The sequence below is a fragment of the Trachurus trachurus genome (assembly GCF_905171665.1).
Source record: "Trachurus trachurus genome assembly, chromosome: 22".
Lineage (NCBI taxonomy): Eukaryota > Metazoa > Chordata > Actinopteri > Carangiformes > Carangidae > Trachurus > Trachurus trachurus.
Genome location: NC_139907.1, coordinates 2,436,327 through 2,453,862, shown reverse-complemented (window position 1 = coordinate 2,453,862; position 17,536 = coordinate 2,436,327). Strand labels below are relative to the sequence as shown.

Below are 17,536 nucleotides of genomic sequence, written 5' to 3'. Positions count from 1 at the left end.
TCCCATTGTTTGGTTTCTTCCTTTTCTGTATGATCTGACACTTTATTACGTACTGTAACACATTGGGTCAGAAAATACACAAAAATCACGCAAGTGTTTTCCAGGGAGAGAAACTGTTGTTGAGAGTTTAAAGGGACACTGTGTAGGAATTCCTCCCATCTAGCGTTGCGGTTGTATATATCACAAGCAACTCAATGGTATTTTTCATGCTGCATTCACCTGAAATTGGGCAGACGGCAGACGGACGACAGCCGCTGCACGTAACGGCATAAACAAGCCGCTATGTAAACAAGTGGCAAAACAATACACGTGACAATATGTTGTCATGGTGATGTGGTATTGTTTTACCGTCTTTCTCTGGACTTCTGTGACTAAAATGACATCTGGTTTGTTAGCGACGGCCGTCTGCCCGACTGCAGGTGAATGCAGCATCAGTGTAAAAAACAGACTTTTTAACCAAATAATCGATTTTCCTGAATAGATAACAGGAGAAGTTACACAATGTCCCTTTAATAAAGAGCTGAGATCAGATCTGCAGCTTCTGTCTGGTCAGGTGGAAACGTTCAGCAGGTTTGTGGTTTTTGAAAAAGTGTAGATAAGTAAATACATCTGTTGTACTGTAGTTGTTGAGGAGCTTCAGTGGGATCTTGGTCTTCAGATGGTTTTTATTTCTCATCCGTTTAGAAAACTTCATCTTCCACCTTTAGAGACGTAGTTTGGACTAATTTTCTAAGAACCGTTCGACTTCATCCATCTTTAGTTTTGCTGCGTTTTCCTGTGAAATGACGTTGAACAAACGCGTTTTAGCTCTGGTGGAGGAGGAGGCTTCATGCAGAATGAAACTCTGTTCTCTTCTCTGATTGGTCATTGTTTTGATCTTCTCTCTTCCTCCATCCAGGCTGCAGGCCCTGAGGAAGGAGAAGTCACGTGACGCGGCGCGGTCGCGGCGGGGGAAAGAGAACTTTGAGTTCTACGAGCTGGCCAAGATGCTGCCGCTGCCGGGCGCCATCACCAGCCAGCTGGACAAGGCGTCCATCATCCGCCTCACCATCAGCTACCTGAAGATGAGGGACTTCGCCAACCAGGGAGACCCGCCCTGGAACCTCCGCATCGAGGGCCCGCCGCCCAACACCTCCGTCAAAGGTAAGGGGCCACGGCAAGGCGCCTTGATGACAGGCTTTTATTCTGAAAATCTGCTGCTTCAGATGGGAAACTTGTTCCTGTTTCTGTTTCTGTTTCTGCGGGCGACGTAAACAGTTGGTTTTTGGTTTTTGGTTTCATTTTACTTTCAGCGTCTTCTGCTTTATTGAACCCTCCTGTCGTCCATCTGGGTCAAATTGACCTTATCTGTTTACTTCCTCCATCCTTCCTTCTTTCCTTCCTTTTTCCCTTCCTTCTTTCCTTCCTTCCCTTCATCCTCACTTCTTCTTCTTTCCTCTTTTGATCCAATTGATCTGATCTGCTCCATATACCTTCATCTTTCTTTCCTTCCCTTTTCCCTTCCTTCTTCCTTCCTTGAACGAATCTGTTCCCTCCCTCCATCTTTCTTTCCTTCCCTTTTCATTTCCTTCTTTCCACAATCCTTTTTCCCTTCCTTCCTTCCTTCCTTCCTTCCTTCCTTCCTTCCTTCCTTCCTTCCTTCCTTCCTTCCTTCCTTCCTTCCTTCCTTCCTTCCCTTCGTCCTTACTTTTCCTTCCTTTTTGACCCAATTGACCCAATCTGTTCCCTCCCTCCATCTTTTTTTCCTTCCTTTTTCCCTTCCTTCTTTCCTCCCATCTTTCCCTTCTTCCTTCCTTGAACAAATCTGTTCCCTCCCTCCATCTTTCTTTCCTTCCCTTCTTCTTCCTTACTTGAACAAATCTGTTCCCTCCCTCCTTCTGTCTTTCCTTCTTTCCACAGTCCCTTTCCCCTTCCTTCCTTCCTTCCTTCCCTTCGTCCTTACTTCTTCCTTCCTTTTTGACCCAATTGACCCAATCTGTTCCCTCCCTCTTCCTATCTTTCCTTCCTTCTTCCCTCCCATCTTTCCCTTTGTCCTTCCTTCCTTCCTTCCTTCCTTCTTTCCCTTTTTTCCTTCCTTCCTTCCTTGACTCTATCTGTTCCCTCCCTCTTTCTATCTTTCCTTCATTTTCCTTTCCTTCTTCCCTCCTATCTTTCCCTTCGTCCTTCCTTCTTCCTTCCTTGACCCAGCAGGACAACAGGAGGGTTTTAAACTGCTGTCAAACAACATGGAAAAGCTGCAGAAACACACACACACACACACACACACACACACACACACACACACACACACACACACACACACACACACACACACACACACACACACACATGCATACACATACATATCCAGCCGGCTACTAGCTGGTGCGCTGAGTGATTCTCTGTGAAGGGAACATTAAGCTTTGATGAATTTCTGCCTGGAGTAGCAGAGTAACACACAGCACTTGTGAATCTAAGTGGAATTTGCCTTTGAAATGGGCCTTTGTGCGACGACGCACTTAGAGCCGGAGAGGAGCGGAGAGGAGCGCTCGCTTTTAAAAGGGACGTTTGGGCTCGTAGGAATGACCCCGAGATGAAAGCAAACTGCTTCAACATCTCTGCTGGTGTGTGTTTATGTGTGTTTATGTGTGTGTGTGTGTAGGATATTTACCTGCGTGTGTGTGTGTGTGTTGGAGCTGTAATGCGTCCAAGAGCTCTGAGATTGTCGTTCAGTTTGTGGAAACGTGTGAATAAAAGTAAATGTTTGTGTAGGTGCAACAGTGTGTGTGTGTGTATGGGTATTTCTACACATGTCTCTCAGTGTGTGTGTGTGTGTGTGTGTGTGTGTGTGCGCGCCACACAGCACCAGATGGCATCATTGTCGTCGGCTCTTTGAAGAGGCGCATGCATTTTAATGAACTAAACAGAAATGTACACACCAAATTACTGTGTGTGTGTGTGTGTGTGATTGTTTCAGAGCTTGCAGCGTTGTGTGTGTGTGTTGTATATTTCCTGCAACACAGCAACACATCCTGTCAGACAGACGCAAACACACACAAACACAGACACACTATGCACCTGAATGAACCCTGAGTCTGATCTGATCTATGGAATCAATATATGATTAGGCCTGGGACGATAATCAATAAATCAATTAATCGCACGATAAATAAAAGAATAAATAAAAATGAACTCGATAATTTTTCCGGCCTCGATATATCGCCATGTGTACACGTGTTTGTTTTCCTCGTCTCTGCCTCCAAACAGGCTCATCTTTGTTTCCCAGAATGCATTTCGTGGCAACCGGCAGCGCTAGCGGTAAAGCTAAAGCTAAGCAGCTAAAAGCTATTTTAATTCTCACTGCAGCGCTGTTAATACCTCACTTTTTAAAGTTTTAATATGTTTTCATGCGAGAAAGTCACAGTTTAGATCCCCAGTCTGTGGTCAGTTTATCCAGATACCGCCTGTTAGGAGATTTACTCCCACGTTTTTGAAGAAGTGCAGCAGAGCTAATGTGCTAACGTTAGCAGCGGCCGGTCTGCTGAGCTCTGGTCAACCTCCGTCGTCATCCCGGGGGAGAAAACGAGCCGAGTAACTGACCAGCAGGTTTTTAGAAGTTTACCGCCGACTGGTTAAATACTTTTTAGGAGATAAATGTTGGTCTCATTGATGAAATCTAACAACTGTGACAGTCACATTAGTTTGTTTGAATGAAAAGTGAAGCTTCAGGTATTGGACAAAAGAGCTGCCCCGTGTTGTATATTATTTTGTGTTTGTTTTATTTATTTAGGATCGTATATAAGTTCTTGTCAATACAATTACAATGGTAAAAAAAAAAATACTCATGAGAAATAAAAAGTTTATTGCATTTGAAAGAGTCTACTTGCATTATTATGAAATGTTATCATTACATTAGTGGTTAATTTGGTCTCATCTGCAATTTGTAGGACAATATATCGTCCAGCAAAACGTGTTATTGTCACAGGCCTACATATGATCAATAACCGATGATGATGATGATGATACTGATCAATAGCTACCGATCAGTCGGGTTCAAACCGGTCGGTCGGTCGGCCTCAATCAGGACTCTCGTTAAACTCCGGGTAACCATAGCAACAAGAGCAGCGATGCTAAAAACCAGAGCTCTTTAAAACCGGAGAGCGATGATGAAGATGAGGACGGACTGAGACACACACAGACACATGGACACAGACACACACACACACACACACACAGTACATAATACACATGCCCTCTGTGTGTGTGTTCATATTGTCTCTCTCTCTCTCCTATTGACTGAGTCTAATGAATGAATATCCTCCTCCAAAAGAGTGTGTGTGACTTTTACACTGTTTTGTGTTGCCTCCCTGTGTGTGTGTGTGTGTGTGTGTGTGTTGTCTCCCTGTGTGTGTGTGTAGCAGAGTGTTCAGTACAGCAGAGAGTTATTGATCGTAGCTGCTCTGCATCGGCTCAGTGATGAAGATGCTGTGTGTGTGTGTGTGTGTGTGTGTGTGTGTGGTATTCCTCCTGACGACTCTCTCTCTCTCTCTCTCTCTCTCTCTCTCTCTCTCTCTCTCTCTCTCTCTCTCTTTGACCCACTGAGAATTCCCTCATTTATTTTGTTTCTCCTCCGTTTTTCAGCCTATTTCATTCATTTTCTTTCTCTCATGACGACTTCTTCCTCTTCCTCCTCCTTATCTGTTTTCTCTCTTTCTCTCCCATCCTGCCTTTTATTTCTCCCTCTTCTCTCCTTTCTGCTTTTCCTATCCTATCTTCCCTCTCTCCTTCCTCCTCCATCTTCACCTCCCCACCTCTTTTCTTTTAGTATCTCCTTCCTCTCCTCTTCTTCCTTCTTTTCCCATCATCTCTCCTCCCTCCTCCATCTTTCTTTCTTTTAGTCTCTCATTTCTCTCCTCTTCTTCCCATCTCTCCTTTACACATTCATCTGTTTCTGTTTTTCTCTCTTTCTCTCTCCTCTTTCCTTTTATTTCTCCCTCTCCTCTCCACTTCTTCCTTCTTTTCCCATCTCTCTCTCCTCCTTCTTTTTATTTATCCCTCTTCTCTCCTTCCTTCTTTCCCCATCCTCTCTTCTCTCTCTCTCCTCCTTCCTTCATATTTACCTCCCCAACTCTTTTCTTTTAGTCTCTCCTTCCTCTCCTCTTCTTCTCATCTTTCCTTTATACATTTATCCATTTTTGTTTTTTTTCTCTTTCTCTTTTATTTCTCCCTCTTCTCTCCACTTCTTTCTTCTTTTTCCATCCTCTATTCTCTCCTCCTTCCTTCATATTTACTTCCACACCTCTTTTCTCCTCTTCCTCTCCTCCTTCCTTGTACATTCATCTGTTTCTTTCTCTTTCCTTTTATTTATCCCTCTTCTCTCCACTTCTTTCTTCTTTTCTCAACTTCTCTCCTCCTCAGACTTTTGTCTTTGTCACCTTCCTCCACTTTCACCTTCTCCTCTCTCTTCCCTCCTCCTAACGTCTTCCTCCTCCCCCCTCTCTCCTCCTCCCCTCATCCCCCTTTCCTCCTCCTCCTCCCCCTCCCCCCCCCCCCCCTCCCTCTGTTGACCTTTGCAGTAATTGACCCATCAGTTGCTCTTCTCCAGTTTAGTGTTGGAGGTTTTGACTTCCTGTCAGAGAGTCTCCACATCTGCTGCAGGACGACGCACAAACAACCCTGACCTTTGGAGCATCCTGACACCCGGCCGCATGTGTGTGTGTCTGTCTCTGTGTGTGTGTGTGTGTGTGTGTGTGTGTTTATACGACTGACCGCTCACCATGTGACTGTACGTCGGTCGGTGTGTGTGTGTGTGAGTGTTTTGTGTTTGTGGCTGCACATGTGCATACGGTCTGTGTGTTCGACAGTGTTTCAGCCTTTGTGTGTCTGTCTGACAGTCTGTTGCATGTGTGTGATGGATTGTGTGTGTGTGTGTTGGGGTATGTGTTGGTATGTGTGTGTGTGTGTGTGCGTCTGTGTGTGTGTGTGTGACCCCCTCCGACACCTGGTTATTCATTATGCATGCAGAGAGCAGCAGACACCAAAATGCCACACTTCATGAGCCGGTCTACAATCAAGACACACACACACACATACGCACACATACCAACACACACAGACACACACACACACACATGCAAACACACACACACACGACTTCTCCCACCCTCACACTCACCATAAACAAACACACATACAGGTTTTACACAGGCTTTACACTCACAAACACACACACGTACATATTAAGAACTCACACGTATACAGGCTACACACCTGAGAGGACGCACAACTTGTAAACACACACATGCACACACACACACAGACACACACACATGCTTTACATTCTGTATAAATTTCCTCTCTCTCCAGTTATTAAAATATAAATTATGGCATTTTTTATAAGACCCACAAACTTTCTTACGGCTCAGAGCAGCAGCTCATGAGGCACAAGGTGCAATTTAGCATGTGTGTGTCTGTGTGTGTGTGTGTGTGTGTGTGTGTGTGTGTGTGTGTGTGTGTGTGTGTGTGTGTGTGTGTGTGTCCGTGCGTCACCTTTATAAGAAGCAGTTTATGATTATTAATGAAGGTGAATGTAAAGCCGGTGCAGACGTAGCTACAGTCATAAAGCAGCTTCAGCCTCTGGAGCCACAAGAAGTTAATTATAAAGATCAGATGTTGTTTACCGGTATTTTATTCTGAAAATCCTGAGACACAAACTTTTTGTCCTTCAGATTAAAAGCCTCGTCACATTTAGTTTGACAGGAAGTTGCTGTAACTGCAACTACACTGCAAAAACTCCAAATCGTACCAAGAATATTTGTCTTATTTCTAGCAATATGTCATTTCTAGTCAAAACAGATCTAATTCTACCTAAAATAAGACTCGTTGCATAAAAATTTGATTGTTTTTATACACTTTTTACTTCTTTAAAGCATATTTTCGCTTGAAATAAGTAGAAAAATCTGATAGTGGTAGATTTTTCTACTTATTTCAAGTGAAAATGATCTAAAAACAAGTTAATTTTTAGGTGATGAGTCTTATTTTAAGTGGTTTTAAGTTATTAGTTTTGACTAGAAATGAGACATTTTGACAAGAAATAAGACAAATATTCTTGGAAATATGTTGAGTTTTTGCAGTGTGGACGAGTGGCTGCTGCTGCTGCTGCAGTGTGAATCTGTTCATTAAGGAGAAAAAAGAACATTTAACTATGGCATATGTTGTTGTTGTGGTGGTGCGTTTGGGTTCCTCCCGTGAGGCGGCGGCTCAGCAGATCACCAGCCGCATATCTGATGTGTCTCAGCGTCTTATAGAATCTATAATTAGTCTGAGCTCATCAGGACGAGGCTGCAGTCGGAGTCAAAGGTTCAAAAGGTCTGAGGACAGAAAAACTAAACGTTGTCCAGAAGGAAATTAATTAAAAAACTTTGTGTTGAAGAAATTTGACTTTTTATAAACAATGTTTCATTAGAAATAACAAATTAACAAGGGGATCAGATATTGATATGTCTGGTAGGGGCTTAGTTTAGTTTAGTTTAATAGGTTTATTTGTATCAGGGACAATGTACAAAATAACATTAGAGACCAACCGTGGTGAGAGGAGGAGGAGGACTGTAACTGTAACTGTAGGAGCAGGTGTAGATGAGAAGCAGGTGTAACTGTAGGAGGAGGTGTAACTGTAACTAAGGAGCAGTGGTAACTGTAACAGAGAAGTGAGTGTAACTGTAGGATGTGTATCTGTAACTATAGGAGGTGTAACTGTAACTAAAGGGGGAGGTGTAACTAACTGTAGGAGAAGGAGGTGTAACTATAACTAAAGGAATAAGTATAACTGTAAGGAGGAGCAGGAGTAATTGTACCTAAACCCACACAGAAAGAACCTATAGGTTTTAATATAGGTTTGAATATATGTGACATACAGTACATAAAATTGGCCGTTTTCATATATATGCATACAGTATATGCTAATATATATGGTGCATATATGCAAAGATAAACTGAGGATATATAGAATATATATGTATACTGTATATATGTGCAGTTTATCTGTGCATATATGCACCATTTATATTAGCATATATGCATATATATGAAAACGGCCAATTTTATGTCTCATATATTCAAACCTATAGGTTCTTTCTGTGTGGGAAGGAGGAGGGGGTGTAACTGTAACTAAAGGAGCAGGTGTAACTGTACAGTAGCTGTTGTATATTAAATGTAGTCTACGTCAGACGTTGTGTTGTGAAGCATCAGCTGTAGTTTCCTGTGATGTCACTCAGACCCTCGTGTTCACATACACACATACACACACACACACACACACACACACACATACACACACACACACACACACACACACACACACACACACACACACACACACACACACACACACACACACACACTCAGATAAACTGCAGCTTTGTAGAGAATCAACCTCCTGCTCAGCGACAGAGAGAGAGAGAGAGAGGAGGAGAGTGAATAGAGAAATGAGAGGATAAAGAGCAGACGGAGAGAAGGAGAGAGGAATAAACGAGACAGTCAATTAGAGAGACAGAGGCTAACAGAGAGAGAGGGGGAGGAGGGGGAGGGAGAGGGGGGAGAGGAGGAGAGAGGAGCAGCAGGAGTCGTGTCTGGTTATGATCCGTCTCGTCTCTTTGTAGCAGCTGACGGGTTTATGATGCGGCTGCTGCCGGGCTAATGGCTTCCTCCATTATACTGAGAACACACTGACCCCCAATACACATAAACACACACCGCACACACACACACACACAGACCCCTCCCACCACGCACACCCCACCCCCCCAAGCCTGGCCCGGCCCATACAGCTCCATACAGTATAAAGGTAGATGTTTGTATTAAAGCTCCATACAGTATAAAGGTAGATGTTTGTATTAAAGCTCCTTCAGAATAAAGGTAGATGTTTGTATTAAAGCTACATACAGTATAAAGGTAGATGTTTGTGTTAAAGCTCCATACAGTATAAAGGTAGATGTTTGTGTTAAAGCTACATACAGTATAAAGGTAGATGTTTGTGTTAAAGCTCCATACAGTATAAAGGTAGATGTTTGTATTAAAGCTCCTTCAGAATAAAGGTAGATGTTTGTATTAAAGCTACATACAGTATAAAGGTAGATGTTTGTGTTAAAGCTCCATACAGTATAAAGGTAGATGTTTGTATTAAAGCTCCTTCAGAATAAAGGTAGATGTTTGTATTAAAGCTCCTTCAGAATAAAGGTAGATGTTTGTGTTAAAGCTCCATACAGTATAAAGGTAGATGTTTGTATTAAAGCTCCTTCAGAATAAAGGTAGATGTTTGTATTAAAGCTCCTTCAGAATAAAGGTAGATGTTTGTGTTAAAGCTCCATACAGTATAAAGGTAGATGGTTTTTTATCACGTAAAACCAAAGATATGATACTTTTAATTCGATTGTACAACAACATTCGTATTTTTTTTGGCATTTTAATCAGCTGATACTACTCAACGTGATGAATACACCAGATTTTTTTATTTCTGTGTATTTTTGGGCCAAATGTGTTAATAAAGTAGGCAAAAGTGAAAAAAAAAAGAATATATCATATAGATGAAGTTGTGCTGGAAAAATAGAAAAGATACCAAGCATTGGCATGTTAAACATTTCCTCATGTCATGTATATAAAGGAAAAATCAAAAGTAGTCAAAAACAGCCAAAATAAGCTCAGATCGCTAAAGGGTTAAACACCTTAAAACCAGCCGTCGGGACTTCCTGTCACTTTGTGATGTCACAACAAAGCCCCGCCCCCTCCACCTGAACCCACCATCCAACAACTTGCAGGATTTGTTTGTTTTCTCTGAGTGTTTTATTCTGAAATCTGCTCTTTTATTTATTGGATCACTTTAGAAAACAGTCAGCCAATCAGAGGAGAGGTTCATAGCCTCCTCCACTCTTCTGATTGGCTGACACCAACCTGTCGTTACTACTGTCTCGTTTTCAAAATAAAAGCACGGTATAGAACCACTTGAGTCTCGGTGAGTTGATGCAGATCTGTGTGGACGGATCAGAGCTCCCAGTCTGTCGTCTCCATCTGCACGGCAACCGCCAGCTGTTAGACTCAGGTTAGTCCTCACTTAACAGCAGGATGCTCCTCACACTGACGTCTGACGACAACAACAACAACAACAACAACAACAACGACTACAACTCCTCTTAGAGCCGTGCACAGTGGGACTGAACCAGTGGTGTAGTTTATGTGATACTCAGTATACCCACTGTAAATGCATAAATGCAAAATTATCTAACTATGTCAGTGGTTCTCAAAGTGGAAGGGTTGACAGGGTTCAAGGGCGTCCCCAACTTTTTCTTGAAATCGCCTTTTTAATTATTGTTTAGCTTTTTTTTTTTTTTTTTTTTTTAGAAATGTTACCACTTTTCCTAGATTTTTTTGAGAAATTTTACCAGTTTCTTCTCAATTTTTTTGTTTTATTGTTTGGCCCCTTTAATTTGAGAGAAAAATTTTCGAAAATTTTTTGCGAAATCTTACCACTTTTTCGCTTTTTCTAGAAATTTTACCAGTTTTTTCTCAATTTTTTAAAAACCTTTTTACTTTTTTTTTTTGGGGGGGGGGGGGGGATTTTACCACTTTTTTCTAGAAATGTTTCAACTTTTTTTGAGAAATTGCACCACTTTTTTCTGAAATTTCTCTATAATCTTGTAACGCCGTAAATGTACGTAAATGTACGCCTAATTTAAACGTACATTGATTGTTTGTGCATTTCTGGTGTTTGCTTCAAAATATTGTCCAATGGGCGTCTGTGGTCTAATTTGTGTCAGTTTTGTGTTCCTTGATGTAAAACATTTTGAGAACCACCAGTGAAGTATGAACTGAACAGTTTACCCACCTAAAAAGCAGTAGCCTATACCCACTACAAAACATTAGACTACACCACTGGACTGAACCAAAGCATAATGTATGAAACACAGAACGCTCAATTACATGGACCACAACATGTACACACAGGGTGATAATTGCCAGTTGGAGCCTTTCCAGCCTTTTGCTCCACATCTCATCTTAAACCTTCTGCTGCTGCTTCAACATAATGAACTTGTCAGACGTCGCTTCAGCTCCTCGTGGCGTTTGGTTTGCTGTCATCATCCCCAACCCCCAACTCCCCCTCCAGAAAGAAACGCTACCTACACCGCCGGCTAAAACAAAAACCACCAACAACCTCTCGCCGCGCATGCTCGCACTTAATAAACGCAGAGTAATTCCAGCCAGCTGCGAGATGTGTGAGATGTTGTGATTCCCCCGGTTTCAGTGTAAAGGAGAAAAAAAAGCGGAGCGACAGAGGGAGAGGGAAACAGCAGTAATTATAAAACTAATTACAAAATGCTGATGATGCCCATAGGCTTTGCATAACTAAATTTAGACGAGGAAATTGCTTTCGGCTGCCGACGACGTGGCTGCTGGCATTCGTTTTTTTTTTTTTTAAATATACATTTTTCTCCTTCGTCTCTCTTCTTGTCCTGCACGCTGTCTTGTCACACACTCACACAGCAAGGAGGGAGAAAATAATCACCATGGAAACAATTACTCAAACACCTTTCACCCCCCTCCTCCTCTCTCTCTTTCTATCTGTTTATTTATTTTGTCGGCAAACACAAAACCGCTCCGGGAAGTGTAGTAGTTGTCGTCCAACACTGTGTAGTTGTAATGACAGAGAGAGCGATGCACCGTGTTCTCCCTCTCTGCAGGTTTGCATGTGAAATGACATGTTTTTGTTTCTCCCTCCGAGCGGCGACGCACATTTTGTCATCACAGCTGAGTTGTGTGATTGCAGTGGAGGAGTGCGACGGGTGACGGGTCCGTCCAGGCCGGTTGTGTACGTGGTGATGACTGTTATTTCCGTGGCGATGAGGCCGAAGCAGCAGCAGCAGCAGTCTGAGCTCTGTGATGGACTCAGTTTGGGAAGATTGGTCACAAACAGGCACTTTGAGTTGTTGTCGCTCGTTTCACAGGGTTTGTTTGTTTAGTTTTTTTGTCTATAACATCTGTGAGTCACTTTAGACTTGCACAAAATAAATAAAATTCACGTTTTCTTTCACTGACGTCAACAAAACACGTTCATAGATTTGATTACTGTTCATTTTTGCTTTTTTTTCAAACTGTTATGGTGATATTTGTTGGTCTTTTACCAAACAATCATGTCACTTAAAGGGATAGTTCAACATTTTGTCAAATTGGCCCATTGCCATAATCCCTATAGTCATAGCAGTAGGTTCGTTACCTTTAATTGTCGGTGCAAGCTATTTTTAGAACGGCGGAGCAGAGCCGTGAGCTGCTCAGAGCTACGCTACGGAGGCTTATTATGGGATTTCTTGGTTTCCCTCATCAAACTCATCAAATACACAATCCAACAACTCCACAACGCTCTGGTGGACAAGTTGTGAGCTGCACATTCACCACGCTATGAGATAATAACACAACGTTACCAGACAGAGTTGTTTTAGAGGGAAATTCATGCAAAACCACTGATGCGCGTTGCCTTCTAAAAATAGCTTGCACCAATAATTAAAGGTAACGAACCTACTGCTATGACTATAGGGATTATGGCAATGGGCCTTTTTGCCAAAAATGTTGAACTATCCCAAATGTGAACTGTCACTTTGTCTTTTATCAAACAAAACTACACTTTTTTCCGCATGTTCACAGTTTCTAATTCGAAAGTTAAGTAACACACCTACAGAGGAGGATCCAGAGGTTTGTTCTCGCCGTTAAAGGAACTGTTGAGAACATTTTCAGATCGTCTCAGGACCAGCAAGTGTTGATTTCAGGGTTTCCAGGAGGTTTTGTTCAAGAGGCTTTTATCTTCATGTGTGTTTAGTGGCTGCAGGAGGTTGTTTAGAGCAGCTCCAGGTGTTGTCAGAGCCGTCACAGAGGGAGGAGATGACTTCAGGGAACCAGCTGATCATACAGTACTTAGAGGAAGTTAGTGGTTTGTTTGGAGGAGCATTAAGGATTTTTGTTTACAGGGATTTGAGATGCATTTTGTCGGGTTCAAGGTGTAATTTGAAAGGTTTAGAGAAGGTTTTGTCGAGGTGCAGGGGAGTTCGAGTTTTGTTTTCTCAGAGGCTTCGGGGATGTTCAGAGGGATTTTACGTTCTAGTCGTGTTTGGAGGTTTTTACAATGAGCTTCAATGTGGATTTGAGTAGGGATTAGATTAGTTTAACCAGGATTTTAAGATTGTTTTAAATAGTTTTGGGGTCTTTCATGTCTAGGAAGGGGTTTGACCTTTCACTGGTGGTCAAAGACAGGTCAAGAAGGATTTCGGGGAACTCTGTGAAGATGTAGATGTTATTTTCCTTCAGCTTTCAGCAGCTGGACGTAGTTTATGGGCATTTAAAATGGTTTTTAGTGTTTTACTGAGTCGATAAAGGCAGTTACTTAGGTCATAGGTCCAAATACATTCATCCAGCCGTCTTTATACGTATCGATGTGATTGGTTCTTATGTTATGTAACACTAGAACTACCTTGGTGATGATTATTGGTGGTTTTCTTGGATCCATAAGGAGTTGGAAGTATTGTTCGAAGGGTTCATTTGGGTTTCAGTGTTTTTCATTGTAGTTGAACATGTTTTATGTGGTTGTCACATGTTTGAAAGGTCTTACCAAAGGAACCAAAGTGTTTTATGTAACAGGAAGTGCATCATTCAAGGAGTTTCACGGGGTCACATCAGGAACTTGAAGGTGTTTTCATGGATTTGAAAGAGTTTGAAGAGTCTGTGAAAGGTTTTCAGGTTCTGATTAAGTGCGTCCAGAAGGTTTTTCTTGAGGATTGTCGGGGGATCTCTGGGATCTTAAACCGGTAATTGAAGACAAACAACATAAAACTCCTCTGTGGGCTTCGGTGTCTTCATGTGTTGGTTTTGATCATTTCTTTCCCATCATGCCCCCCTGTCATTCTGTGTTTCTGGGAAGCCCCCCCACACAGTGACTGGTACAGTATCACTTGGTATTGATCATGGTGAGACGCTTGTGAAGGACGTTTACCCATTAGAGCCGATGTCCTTACTAACCCACTTATACGTCTAATGTCCTTTTCTAATCTGTTTATCCCCCGTTCCCTCCGTACCAGACAAATGGGACATTATTGGCTTATGTAGCGTACACTGTACAGCCCTCAGCAGTCAATCATCCCCTCTAATATTCAGAAAGCCGAGCTTTGACACTGAATTAAAACCGACATGAAAAGCGTGTGTTGAACAAAGTAAAGTATTTCCAATCAGGTGTAATTGGCTTGTCGGAGCCAGCGGTGATATATGTTGGTAATTAGTTAAGCGGCCCGAGTTTGTCTCAAAGGGTGTTTTTTATTTTTTAATTATTTTCCTCTCCCCTCCTCCCCCTATTCCCCCTCCTCCTCCTCCTCCTCCTCCTGCAGCTGATCGTGAATCAAAATGTCAGAATAAACTGGGGAATAAGGAGCTTTTTAAAAGAGCCGCAGCACCGATTGCCAATACACATGATTGGACTGGACGGGGGCCGAGGGAGTCGGTAGGGGATGTGGAGTTTTACCCATCAAATGCTCCACAGTGTCTAGAGTCTATACCCACCAATAAATATAGAAATATAGTTACCATGGAAACTGTGTATGTGCATGCCGACGGAGGCAACATATATATAGGCGTTACTAAACAGAAACATGTCGCAAAGGCCTCACATCTTTGAACTTCATGCACTCTGAGGTACAATCTGATTGTTTTTAATGTTGTGGTATATTGATGTGTTGATGAAAAGAAGGGATCACCGCCGACACGTCTTCACTTGCATTCAAAAAGAGTTTATTACAAGAAGAAGAGCAGTGTACAAAAATGCCGAATCGTGGAGCATCTCTGGTGCCAAAATGAGATCTCTCCCTCTCTCTTGGCCTAAAGCTCTAACCTTATATACGTTTTCTAATTCTCCACCTTCTCCCAATATAAGGATATGTCTGTCCAAGATGGTCAGACAAAGACAGGTTCTAAAAACAGAATCTAACCTATGCCTTCTGACATTTAACCTCTTGACCAAGCTAACTTAAACATAGATACAGTGTCAAGTATCCCCAAAACTATAGTATGACCCACAGAGATGGGTAGATGACAAGAAACACATTTCTCAGGATACATTCCACACTACTACTAGACACCTAATCTAAACATCTTGCTGTAAATGTATGCGTGTGCCTTTTCTCTCTTGTAACATCTGAATTTATTTATATTTATTCCATTTAACTATAAACTGTTACTTATCACAAATGAAGTTCCTATCCAAATGGTGAATTACCTCTCTGACCTATCCCTTAACTTTTAGGCCAAGAAAACACCATAACAAACACAAGATAATTCAAGATATTAAAGCAAAAATGTTCAGGTGGATAATACACTACAATGTGTATGTCTGTTGTGTTGTTGTGTAATTTAATGTAAAAATCTAAATGAGTTAATTCACTCCAACAACAACAACAGACACAGTGGAGGAACGGCTGGTCCAGACTGAGCTGCAGAGGAAAAATTATAGGGAAATTAACTGCAAACAATCAAAGTTGAACGAACGTTTCATTAATTTGGGAAGTCGTCCACTGTTGCAAAAACAAAATTTTTCCTTCAGATTGCCTGTATTAATTGTAGCCTACTGATAAAAAAAAGAGAAAAAAAGTGGTTGTAATTAGGATTGTAGCATTGTTTGTATGTTTGATAATAAATATTCTGAAGTTACAGCAGCAAGGAGAAGGTGACACCGTGATTAAAGCTCCTCATATCCGTTCTCATCCAGGTTAACGTGGAAACATGGACAAAAATAAACTGTAATCCTAGTTTATATATCTTTATTTGGCCTTTTAATCCTCTGAGTTTCGTGTCTGCAGGATAAACCACTACAGTTGTAGGTTTGGACTCGATGTTTCTGCTGGGACCAGTTTGCTGTGACACTCTGAGGTCATCGACAAGTTTGCATTTATGAAAACAGTCGATATGGAGTCGCCATGGCTGCACAAAAGCACACTACAGAGCACCAAATATGGATTAATCCGCTGATTAAAATAGTTCCCAACAAATGCTCTTTCACTGGACGTCGGATTAAAATGACTGTTATTTTTAATGAATTGACGTATTGATCAGATATTTAATCAATTATATATTTGTCTGATCGACATTTCCAACCAGCTCAGACATCACAGAGAAAACAGGAAGTCCTTTGAGGTGGATTAATACGTCTGTGTTTTTTTTGTCACTTAATCTTCTATAAAGTTTTGAACTCAGAACTTTATTATTATTATTGATTATTATAAGATAAGATAACATGGCTAATCCTTTATATTATTTGTCCTGCTCTGGGGAAATATACAAAGTTACAGCAGCAGACAACAGTGAACAGAATATACAGGAAAATATTAAAATATGTAAAAAAAAACAAAAAAAAAACATGTTATATAGTATATGAGGGATCTGTAACATCGTGTTGGACGATGCTGCACCAATCAGAGCTCTCTCTTTCTCTCTGGCTCTCTCTCACATACACACACACACACAGAATAAATAACATGATAAACATGTGGAGGCATGCACAGAGATAAATACACTCACAGACCCATGATGCACACACACACACACACACACACACACACACACACACACACACACACACACACACACACACACACACACACACTGCACTCAGATCGAAACCAATGGATTTAATGGATTTTTACAATTTAAAATTGTAAGAGGGGAGAGTTGGAGGACACAGAGAGAGAGAGAGGGAGAGATGAATGAATCAGGAAGAGAGAGAGAGAATTAGATAAACTGTAGAAGGAGAGAGAGAGAGAGAGAGAGCGGGCGGCCGAGCCTGTGTTTGCTGGGCCGTGAAGCGTTCAGCTGTACCTCCATCTGAACGCTCCGTTAGCGGTGGAGCCATTTCTTAATAACACTCATAACTGCTCTCTGAAACACTCCTCCTCCTCCTCCTCCTCCCTCCATCTCTCCTCCTCTCCTCTCCTCATACCTCTGTATCCTCCTTCATCACTCCATCATCCAGCTTCATGACCTCATGACTTCCTGTATCTATGTTCAGACGACACAGATTTAATGTGTGTGTGTGTCTCTTCATACTGTAACTGTGAGTCTTTGTATTTACTCACCTGTCAGTTCAGGTGTGAGAATTGTTATTATTCCCATATTATTATAATCATTATTATTATAGACGGAATCTCCTTGTTGTCTACAACTACTTTCGGGTAGAAAACAGCACGTAATTTGAATGAGAACAGTAGTAACGAACAAGAGTTTAGCTATAGGCTATATCATGTTTTTAACCGTTTAGACAAATCTGAAATGATTGAAGAAACATTACTATTTCTGTGTGTGTGTTTTGTGTTGCTATGTGTTGTATTTATTCAGTTTGGGGGAATAACAGTGTCTAGAAAGCATCAGTGGCTGCAGCTGACAGGGACAGCTAACGGCGGTAGCTAAGCTAACATCAGCTGTTAAAACCCTCCCGTTGTGGGACACGACATGAAACTACTCCAGTTAGCTCAGTCATGTTGTA

General features: G+C 41.7%; 1 protein-coding gene across 1 annotated transcript in view; it reads left to right on the top strand.

Moving 5' to 3' along the window:
- The window catches only part of npas3 (neuronal PAS domain protein 3), a gene marked incomplete at both ends in the record, with an annotated part of 345,031 nt that overhangs the window by 131,043 nt on the left and 196,452 nt on the right, over positions 1 to 17,536 (top strand). Inside the window, one exon of the mRNA XM_083998776.1 lies at positions 899 to 1,143. Within this exon, the coding sequence (XP_083854902.1) occupies positions 899 to 1,143 (245 nt within the window). The remainder of the gene's footprint in view (positions 1 to 898; positions 1,144 to 17,536) is intronic.